The 10,913-nt window shown below is 37.8% G+C and overlaps 2 protein-coding genes across 5 annotated transcripts in view; one reads left to right on the top strand and one right to left on the bottom strand.

Moving 5' to 3' along the window:
• Positions 1–2,484, top strand: part of mogat3b (monoacylglycerol O-acyltransferase 3b) — a 5,549-nt gene extending 3,065 nt beyond the window's left edge. For 2 of the 3 annotated variants that reach the window (XM_051892944.1, XM_051892943.1), the window contains exons 4-8: positions 109–179; positions 298–502; positions 584–758; positions 1,521–1,705; positions 1,841–2,484. In XM_051892944.1, coding sequence (XP_051748904.1) covers positions 109–179; positions 298–502; positions 584–758; positions 1,521–1,705; positions 1,841–1,995 — 791 coding nt within the window. In that variant the 3' untranslated portion in view covers positions 1,996–2,484. Of the gene's footprint in view, positions 1–108; positions 180–297; positions 503–583; positions 759–1,520; positions 1,706–1,820 lie in introns of all 3 variants that reach the window. The other variant, XM_051892945.1, reaches the window with a different exon arrangement.
• On the bottom strand, positions 2,474–4,948 carry znhit1 (zinc finger, HIT-type containing 1). Of its 2 annotated transcripts, XM_051892953.1 has the most exons (5): positions 4,673–4,838; positions 4,269–4,439; positions 4,074–4,153; positions 3,536–3,705; positions 2,474–3,128 (listed from the first exon to the last, which is right to left on the bottom strand). In XM_051892953.1, the coding sequence occupies exons 1-5, from the start codon at positions 4,692–4,694 to the stop codon at positions 3,107–3,109; spliced, it is 465 nt and encodes a 154-aa protein (XP_051748913.1). In that variant the 5' UTR covers positions 4,695–4,838; the 3' UTR covers positions 2,474–3,106. The 2 variants fall into 2 exon arrangements, with proteins under 2 accessions (XP_051748913.1, XP_051748914.1); XM_051892954.1 differs by lacking the exon at positions 3,536–3,705 and having other exon boundaries at positions 4,673–4,948.
• Positions 4,949–10,913: the final 5,965 nt, after the last annotated feature.

Below are 10,913 nucleotides of genomic sequence, written 5' to 3'. Positions count from 1 at the left end.
GTATGACTTTCTTCTGTGGAACACAAAAGATGATATTCTGGGAAATGTCTCCATGTTTTTTTTTTTTTTTTTTTTTTTTGAAAAATGTTAATGTTTTCTGTCCACTAGGTGGCAGAAGAACAAAGTTTGTGAGAAACTGGGAAGTATGGAAACACTTCCGAGACTATTTTCCTGTGAAGGTAAATAACACAATTATAATACCCAGTAACTGACATAAGACATTAGTTGTTCTTCAGTCTCACCTCTTGAATCTTTTTTTGTCTCCTACTCTTGCTCTTCGACCCTCTATTCCTTCAGTTGGTAAAGACTGCTGAATTGAATCCCAATAAGAACTATGTTTTGGGTTGTCACCCCCATGGCATCATGTGTTGTGGAGCGTTCTCATGCTTCAGCACAGACCGTAACGGATTTGCGGAAACCTTTCCTGGAATACGCTCCACACTTGCAATCTTGGCTGGACTTTTTCGCCTTCCTCTCTTCAGAGAATATGTTTTGTGTGCAGGTCAGTGAAAAAGAGATAAAGCAAAACTCACTGAGAGAGACAAGAAAACATGAAGTGTTTCTCCATCTATTTCTTTTTCAGGTCTGTTGCCTGTCAGTAAAGAGAGTTTGGATTATTTGCTGAGCCGTACTGGTGTGGGTAACGCTGTGGTCATCATCATTGGTGGGGCAGAGGAATCACTTACCTCGTCTCCAGGAATAAACACCGTAGTCATGAAACACAGGAAAGGCTTTGTACGACTGGCCCTTGAACATGGGTGAGAAAGAGACAAGAACGAAACAAGATGATGTTCTCCTTGAGTCAAAAACATTAACTAGACAAATTTCTATTCATTATAAAAATGTCCATGACTTTTGTAAATTTCCCTCATATATCTAGGTTTTCCAAGACCGTGAGAACTAAAATAACTAAAATAAGTACAATGACTCTATACATCTTGCTGTTTTAACCTATTTTGAAGCTTGATGTGTCTCATTCCCCCGGTTTCACAGACAGCTTAGTCCTAGACTAAAATGCATGTTTGAGCTGTTTTAACTGAAAGCAACTTATACTAATATATCTAAAGATATGTCAGTGCCATTGTTTTGTCTCAAGATGCACACCAGTAATGCTTTTAACTAGTGAACATTTATAAAAGCTACTGAAATGCCCTAATTGAACTAAGGCCTAATCCTGGCTTAGTCTAAGCCCTGTCTGTGAAACCGGGCCATTTTATATCATTTTAAGATTTGGAAGTTTGCTGACTCCCCCTAGTGGGTCTTGCCCCCAGGTTGAGAAATACTGCTGTAAATAGAAGATGGCAATAATTTTAACTAGAAAGACAGGAAGTAGAACTTGAACGAAACAGTAATGGAGAAATTAATTGGTAAAAAATGTGTGGGAACCCTGAAAAATGCAGCAATAGCAACTGTAAAGATGAAATAAAATTTACACATTTTAAGCAGCAACTGCCAACTTAATAAATACTTTTCACTTGCACGTTTGACTTAACTACATCGTCTTCTTGCTGTGTGCTCAGGGCTGACCTGGTTCCCGTGTACTCCTTTGGTGAGAACGAGCTGTTTCCGCAGGTGGTTCTGCCTGAGGGCAGTATGGGTCGACGGCTGCAGGCTCTTTTTAAGCAGATTATGGGTTTTGCTCCATGTCTCTTCACTGGGGGGCGCTGGCTGCTTCTGCCATTCAGACGTCCTGTGACAACCGTGGGTCAGTTCGAAAGACTTCTTACATCATATTATTTTCTTCTCAAATGATTTTCTGGTAGCGACACTTATTAATCTGTCTGCTGCTGAAACAGTGAATAATTATTATATGATTGCAGTGTACCTTTGTGTCTTCCAGTGGGCCATCCCATTACAGTGCCTCAGGTTGACAGTCCATCTCAGGAACAGGTGGATCATTACCACAGTTTATACATGAAGGCTCTGTCTGAACTTTTCCACAGACATAAAACCAGCTACGGACTTGCCGACACTCACGAGCTGCGCTTCATCTAGAAATGTTGGAAAACACAAAGTTAATGAAATAGCTGTCTGGAATATAATGTGGGACAGATACAAGAAGAGGAAAATGTACGTGTTTTTGTACTGATGTCATGTTAATGTTTTAGCTTTTTAGTTCTCCAAAATGATGCTCAAAATGAACCAAATGAATGAATCCAATTTGTGGGCTGTATATGTGCCTTAAAAGAACTCACAAAAACACTTTAGTCACCAGGTTGAAAGGATTTGCTCACCTTTATCACAGTTCTCCCTGCTGAAGCACTCAAAATTTCATCCATGTTAGTGCTCATTATGAAAAGATTATGTAAATGAGTATGGGGTGGGGGTATGGAATTAATACCAGTTCAGAATTATTTTAATATCTGAAGCATGGATGATTTATAAATGTGTTTTGATGTTTTTGGTCAGTGGCATGTATAAGTGCAAAGTCTTTAAAGTACCTCTCTATGAAAAACAGATCATAAAACCAGCACATTTTTACCACTACTAGTCATTTATTTGTTTCAAACAACAGCATTTTATAACAATAAGATAAGCAATTATGTACATATATTTACATGAAAAAGCTTAAACAATACTTTGTGTTAAATTACAAAACTTCATATACAAAAACCATTGTACCCACTTTAATTATGATAAAAGACATCCCCGAATAAGCATGTTGTTTTTCATAGAATATGTTTTAGCTTTTGTAACCATAAGATGTCTTTTCTTTCTGCCAATTGGGTTAATTTATTCCAAAAACACTTTTCACTGTCATTCTCTATATATTTAAAAACAAACCAAAGCTTACTGGGCACAGAATTAATGCCAAATACAACAATTCAACAGATGCTCTTTTTTTCTTTCTTTTTGGCAAATACTTTATCCGTTTCATCTGATTATATGGAATTTCAGTTAGTACAGCCTATTTGTTGTACAGAGGGGTGCAAGACCTATTGTTATTTTAGCATCCAGGCCTAGGCCTGCTAGTAATATACACCTCAATATGTTTATTGTGCAGGTAAATGGCTGTGATGCTTTTGAGGAACATAAGATTGTAAGAGTGCAGTATGACTCCTAAGCCTGCTTTGCTTTTGATAGGAGTTCAGGACAGATGAACTGATCACACCGTCCACTTTAGACACCTGAAAAGACAAGGAGCACAATTTACACTCATTTTATCTTGCCTAGTCCTATCAGTTTAGCATATGCCATATTAGTGTTTCATCTTGACCTTAAATAAATAATGAAAATTGTCAATATTTACTCGCCCTCATGTCCTTCCAAACCTATATATTATTTTAATCTAGTAAAATAGTTAAAACATTCTTCGAAATGGCTTTGTCTTCTGCAGAAAAAAGAAAGCCATGCCGAAATGAGTAAATTAAATTTCATTTTTTGGGTGAACTGACTGTTATGTCTGTCATCTTTTCTTGTGGTGTCTGTGTGTGGTAACAAAACTGTTTCTGTTGTCTTGCATTACTATTATCTGGTGTCACTTTGGAAGAAGTGTGTTGACTTCCACCCCCACATGCATGAGCGTGTGTGTTACCTGGTCTCGTGGTGTGTTCCTAAACATCGGACACAGCAGTAGCGAGCTCCACATGACACACAGGTGTAGTTTGAAGGGAAGCCACACACTGCACAGAAATGACGCTGAGGAAACTTAGAGGGCTCAGCGCATGCAGTCAGATAGTTTGGACCCTCACTAACACTCAAGTCCTGAAGGAAAAAAAATGTGTGAGGGTGAATGGCACAAATATTTCCAGGACTCCAAAAAGAGAAGAAATTATATTTAGTAAAAATAAAAGTAGTAGCAGCTTAGTTTTAAAATTAATATTAAGTTTACATTGTTACATTATGCTCTGACATTTCACTTTTGAAGATTTACAATGACTTTTATTCAAATGCCATTTTCTAATTTATGAGTAATTTTAATAGTCTTACAAATAAGTTCATGTTCTTTGTGAAAAATATAACTTTTTTGAGGTTCCGTGACATTCACCATAGAAAAGAGAGTTGTGTGAGAGTTTCTCACGGGATGTTTCTCAGCTCGCAGTACCAATGAGTGACAGATGCGATTGCGTTACCTCCTCCTCCAGAAGTGTCTGGAAGTTTTTCCGGAACCTCTGTTTAAAATGATCGCCCCTTGTCTTCTTCCTCCGCTTGCCTTAAAATCAACATAAAGACAACAAAACCGTCAACGCTACTGAGTCGGATACAGTTCGTAGAGATATATTTAATACATGTAAATGGATGGGGACTGAATGATGCGTAACACCGACTCGATTCGTTGCTCTCGTCGAACTGTGGCAGCCGCTTGACCAGCTGCGGGAGGCTCGCGTGAGGGTCGTCCTGAAAGTTGTCTTTCTCGAGCGCCTCGAGCTGGCGGGTCAAACGGCGCTGGCGCGTGGCACTGTCCAGCACGCGCCGCTGGTTGGGATCCTGCGAGCGGACTGAGGAGGACAAATCATCTGAATGTGAACTACAGCTGGATTTACATGATTACAGAATAGGTAGTGTTACGCAATATTTAGGCTGTTTACATGTTCTGCTGTTAATAATAAGAAACATGGGGCTGGAAACAGATTTACAAGTATTGCGTTATATTTATTTAGGCCTATTTATTTTTTAGCATGCACTATTATCAGCCAACTGATGCACACGTTTACTTGGAAGGCACACATACCGGCTATTTTCTTCTCCGCCATGTCCGGAAGTTTAGTAAGAGAACCACTCTTTTTCTTGTGTTGATTTGTGGTGGTTCGCAATCTGCGTGCGCACTACTGACATCTAGCGAACTGCAGAGCAATGATCGTCCGGCTAAAACTTTCTCGGGGTCCACTAGATGGCGCCAGTAGACTTACAAGGGGGCTGCTGAAAAATGTCTTGCATTTATTGTAAATACTCCACATTACAAGAATTAAACTGCTAGATATGCTAAAAATATAGGCTACAAGTGCAATGAGCTCTCACATGGATGATTTTTCACAGAACAGACAGTATTTTCTAATTAGTCAGTAGGCTAACTCAGCAAATCAGATGATGATTATTATAGCCTATAATACTAAATATGGGTTATTAAATCATAAAAGTTAAAGTTCAAAGTTTTTAGTTACACTGTGATGCAAATACGGAAGTGGCATATTTTGTCTAATGTAGTCATCAAGCCGCATGCAACACTCTTAGCCTCTGAAGATAAATTTATTCTGTATTTAATTCATTTTCATGAGTTTCAGATAGACCTATCCCACTGGAAGATTCATACGAACTTTACATGTGTTAAATCATTTGTGAATGTGTTTATGAGATGTTAAATCAGGATGGGATAAAGGTTAAACACAGATTGGAACATGAGTTTATTTTGGATTAAAAAAAAAAAAACAGATTTTTCTTAGAAGAATTGGGTCAAGCAGATTATTTAGATCACAGGTTCTTTTTGAACTTTGCACTTTCTAAATATATTTGTTGTACTTTCATTTCATTTAGTGTTGGCCTGTGAAAGAAAATTTGAGTATGCCAATAAAGTACAAAAAAAAACTGTTGTTAAAATTCATACAATAATCACACATCTTAAATTAAGTTAAAGATTTCTTTTCTGTAGCTACACTGCTTATTATTTAAGCATGTTATAAAAACAGACGCATGCAGCCTGCATGTGCTGTCACTGTAATTGTAGAGCTTTATTAGCGTTATATCGAAAGTGGAATCGAAAGAACGTTTAGCAAATAAACTGAAAACGAAAGTGTTGCTCAGTGACTCAGCGCTCAAACCTCACAAACCACACTCTCAGTATCTGAAGAAGAAAACGGTGAGTAGCGTTTTGTAGGCTATGTTAATTTTTTTTTATGTATGTTAAATATCCCACTTACCTGGGTAAGCTTATTATTTGTGAATGAGATTTTAAAGTGCATTATCACAGAAACGTAAAATACAAATGGATAATCTTCCATCAGAAATTAAATATTGCTCTTATATTATATGGAATACTGTTGTGACCACATTCCAGTGCTGCTTGCTTGTTTCACCTAAAATATTTGGACAAGATTAACAGAGAGAGGTAACAATTAAGCGCTTTAGACGAAAGAGCAAAAACAATAACATTTTAATTGAGTTGGAACGGGTAACCAGGAGCAGGCGAATCGCCTTGGTTATGTTTTGTTAGAGTTAGGGCGTTTTCACACTGCGGTCTGATTCCGAGCGCGACTGTTCCCGGTGCCCCGTCCCGCAGCGTTGGTCTGATTTCACATTTTCACACCTGTAGATCGATTGCATTGTTCCGAAACAGGGACTTAATTTGTTACAATGTTGCAGTTTCGTCTTGGTTCGGTTTGCTTTCACAAGGCAATATTTCAAAGCGTACCATAATGTGTTTATGCAAGTCACATGCGAGTACAACTGTCCTCTTATAGAGAATGAGGAGTTACGTCACGATGTTTTCACTCCGCGTTGCATTTCGGGAAGGCGCCGCCATATTAGCAGGATACGCTATCCGTTGCTATGGTAACTGCGACAGCGAGCCCGAGATAAAGAGCAACAGAGAGAGAGAGCAGATTAATTTAATGAATAAATTTTGCGATACAGTGCAGTTTTTTGGGAAGAGAAGGAGAAAGTGAAAGGAAAGGGGCTCTATTGGGGGAGACTAAATAACACCGCCAAGCAGCGTCATTTAGAGAAAATGCTTGACATTAACAGCATCGACCCGTACGACCTGCCAGCTACAAAACTGACGAAAGACCCAGAAGCACCACCTGTCACACACACACACACACATATATACAGGTGCTGGTCATATAATTAGAATATCATCAAAAAGTTGATTTATTTCACTAATTCCATTCAAAAAGTGAAACTTGTATATTATATTCATTCATTACACACAGACTGATATATTTCAAATGTTTATTTCTTTTAATTTTGATGATTATAACTGACAACTAAGGAAAATCCCAAATTCAGTATCTCAGAAAATTAGAATATTGTGAAAAGGTTCAATATTGAAGACACCTGGTGCCACACTCTAATCAGCTAATTAACTCAAAACACCTGCAAAGGCCTTTAAATGGTCTCTCAGTCTAGTTCTGTAGGCTACACAATCATGGGGAAGACTGCTGACTTGACAGTTGTCCAAAAGACGACCATTGACACCTTGCACAAGGAGGGCAAGACACAAAAGGTCATTGCAAAATAGGCTGGCTGTTCACAGAGCTCTGTGTCCAAGCACATTAATAGAGAGGCGAAGGGAAGGAAAAGATGTGGTAGAAAAAAGTGTACAAGCAATAGGGATAACCGCACCCTGTAGAGGATGGTGAAACAAAACCCATTCAAAAATGTGGGGGAGATTCACAAAGAGTGGACTGCAGCTGGAGTCAGTGCTTCAAGAACCACTACGCACAGACGTATGCAAGACATGGGTTTCAGCCACTCTTGAACAACAGACAGCGTCAGAAGCGTCTCACCTGAGCTAAAGACAAAAAGGACTGGACTGCTGCTGAGTGGTCCAAAGTTATGTTCTCTGATGAAAGTAAATTTTGCATTTCCTTTGGAAATCAGGGTCCCAGAGTCTGGAGGAAGAGAGGAGAGGCACACAATCCACGTTGCTTGAGGTCCAGTGTAAAGTTTCCACAGTCAGTGATGGTTTGGGTGCCATGTCATCTGCTGGTGTTGGTCCACTGTGTTTTCTGAGGTCCAAGGTCAACGCAGCCGTATACCAGGAAGTTTTAGAGCACTTCATGCTTCCTGCTGCTGACCAACTTTATGGAGATGCAGATTTCATTTTCCATCAGGACTTGGCACCTGCACACAGTGCCAAAGCTACCAGTACCTGGTTTAAGGACCATGGTATCCCTGTTCTTAATTGGCCAGCAAACTCGCCTGACCTTAACCCCATAGAAAATCTATGGGGTATTGTGAAGAGGAAGATGCGTTATGCCAGAACCAACAATGCAGAAGAGCTGAAGGCCACTATCAGAGCAACCTGGGCTCTTATAACACCTGAGCAGTGCCACAGACTGATCGACTCCATGCCACGCCGCATTGCTGCAGTAATTCAGGCAAAAGGAGCCCCAACTAAGTATTGAGTGCTGTACATGCTCATACTTTTCATGTTCATACTTTTCAGTTGGCCAAGATTTCTAAAAATCCTTTCTTTGTATTGGTCTTAAGTAATATTCTAATTTTCTGAGATACTGAATTTGGGATTTTCCTTAGTTGTCAGTTATAATCATCAAAATTAAAAGAAATAAACATTTGAAATATATCAGTCTGTGTGTAATGAATGAATATAATATACAAGTTTCACTTTTTGAATGGAATTAGTGAAATAAATCAACTTTTTGATGATATTCTAATTATATGACCAGCACCTGTATGTATGTATGTATATATATATATATATATATATATATATATATATATATATATATATACTGTAGTAAGGTTTTAGAGAATTATTTTAAATTCCCCCGCGACGGGACAGTCTAAAGCGCTTAATGCATAATGAGAAAAAGCATAATGTGAAAAAGCCTAACGTGCCTTAATTTATTAAGACAGTGTTATTAATGAACCAAACTTAGTAAACACCATAATAATAACGCATAGCCTACTACGGACAGATGAGCCCAGAATATGAACGCAGCACATTTAATTACACGTGTTTTCCTCCCATAAAGAAAAAGACAGTGCCATTAAAAGACCAAACTTAGTAAACACTATACTAATAAAGCATAATATACATAAAAATTGGTTTGTGCCGAATTTTATATTTTAATATCACTTAGCCCAGCAAGCAATAGCCGTCATTTCACCGTCTCGGTTAACTATAGACCCGATATAGTCCGGCTATGTGTAACCCACTTTTAGCCAAAATAATCTTTAATTTGGTTACATGTCGTTTTTGCCAAAATAACCTGCGAGATGTATGATATTCCATCATGTAAGCAAAGTCAACAGTGATTACAAGGTGTTTGGTTTCATATCTTTGACATGTTATATGAGTAGGCTGTGCGTAGCCACGATTTAGCTCGTAGTCAGACCGGCTATTTGTAGCCCACCTATAGTCAATCCTGATTTATTGTAGTTTTTGGACAGGAAGTGCATGAGATGGTTGATATACCATCATTTTCGCAATGTCAATGATTTCTATAAGTTGTAAGTGGCATTTCATGACATGGTCTATATGTAGTCACGATTTAGCTCTGAATTGGATAGGCTATGTGTAGTCTGCTTAGTCCACGCGGCGAAATCGAGGCAATCTATAGTCTTAATTTTTACGACTTGGCTATAGCCCTGATTCAGACCATCCAATGAGTGTAACCAAAATAGTGTTAAGTAATTTTCGGCCACAAAGCTTGTGGGATTCATGATATACCATCAAATGCAAGTATACATTGTGTGACACCATATTTTTGCATATATATATACCACACACATATATGACTGTCTTTAATTTTAAGTTAAATAAAAATGTACAATTACAATTCTCAAGCGCTAGATGGCAACCGTGGCTCTACTGAGACATGACTACTAATCTCGCGATAAACATTTCCGCCATTTTACAACTGTTGGAGAGCAAGCAACAGCAAATGTTAAAGCAAATTCTTTGCTGCTTTTGGTCTTGTAAGTATCTGTGTTTTTCATTGTGACATGCGTTCATTATTTATGTACAGTGTTATCATGTGTATGAACAGTGAAATTTTAGCGGGTAACAGTGCAGACTCAGAGTAAGCCATGTTGTGGTTAGATTAACATGCTACATGCACATGTACTGTAGTGTTTCCTTGTGCCCTAAAACTCTCTAATTATCTAAATACAAGGGGGTAAACATGAAACCTGTGCACCCTATTATTATTTGTTACGAAAGCCTCATATAGCCTATCTTTTAATCTTTTGATCATTATGATATGAAAATATGAGTTTTTGGTTTGGCAAGGCAAATTTATTTTGCATTTTTGTCAATGTTTTATATTTTTATAATGTTAAGTTGTAAGATGTTCCATATTTAAAAAAAAAAGTTTATTTGTATTTGTATAAATTTAATTTTCATTATTTTTTTATCATTTTGTATTATCTTGAGTTCTTTTTCTTTTTCTATATAAAACCATTTAATTTGTTTGGATGGATTGTCATTTATGAGAACCTGTTATATTTAAGAGAAAAGAATCCTTTAGACATTATTTTGTTGTCTATTACATGTATAGATGTAGTCATTCATTAGCTGTATATTTGATGACTAGTCTATTCTTCGGTTATGGTTAGACGTCTATTAGATTTTCACTGACAGCCCAAATTCAGCCTTGTTTTAGCCTAGACCCATATTCACCGTCTATTAGACATAAATATGTAGTCGTCTAATAGCCGTCTAATTGATGACTAGTCTATTCTTGGGTTATGGTTAGACGTCTATTAGATTTTCACTGACAGCCTAAATTTTGCCTCGTTTTAGCCTAGACGGCCGGGCTATGTTTTGACGGCTATTAGACATAAAATTGCTTGCTGGGAGGCTACATTAAGCGACGTTAAACGTTTTCTTTATAAGTTTTCTGGGGAAAACGCTCGTGAATTTAAACACGTCGCGTTCACATTATGGGCTCAACTGCTTTTCTGTACACAGTATTACATAGTTATTAGTAGGCCCTATGATGTTTATGGAGTTTGGTCTGTTAATATCACTGTCTTTCTTAGTACATTAAGCCATATTAAGTGTTTTCTTATAACGTTTTTTCTATGGGAGGAAAAGACATAACGTAAACGCTTTGAGATCATTCAGGACTCATCTGATTTTTTTGTTGGCCTACATAGTATACTTTATTAGTATGATGTTTAGTGAGTTTGGTCTGTTAATATCACTGTCTTAGTACATTAAGCCACGTTAAGCGTTTTAGAATGTCCCTTGGCGACGCTTGGCGGTGTTATTTAGTCTCTCCCAATAG

Source organism: Ctenopharyngodon idella, chromosome 5 (genome assembly GCF_019924925.1).
Source record: "Ctenopharyngodon idella isolate HZGC_01 chromosome 5, HZGC01, whole genome shotgun sequence".
NCBI classification, from domain to species: domain Eukaryota; kingdom Metazoa; phylum Chordata; class Actinopteri; order Cypriniformes; family Xenocyprididae; genus Ctenopharyngodon; species Ctenopharyngodon idella.
The sequence above is the reverse complement of the archived record's forward strand: the minus strand, read 5'-3'. Positions and strand labels throughout refer to the sequence as shown.

Excerpts from the sequence above, each read along its gene's own strand:
- znhit1 (XM_051892953.1), bottom strand. The coding sequence starts at position 4,694 with ATGGCGGAGAAGAAAATAGCCG. Across the intron at positions 4,154-4,268 it reads CGACGAGAGCAACGAATCGA|GCAAGCGGAGGAAGAAGACA; the intron begins GTCGGTGTTACG and ends GTTGATTTTAAG. Across the intron at positions 3,706-4,073 it reads AGACACTTCTGGAGGAGGAG|GACTTGAGTGTTAGTGAGGG; the intron begins GTAACGCAATCG and ends TTTTTCCTTCAG.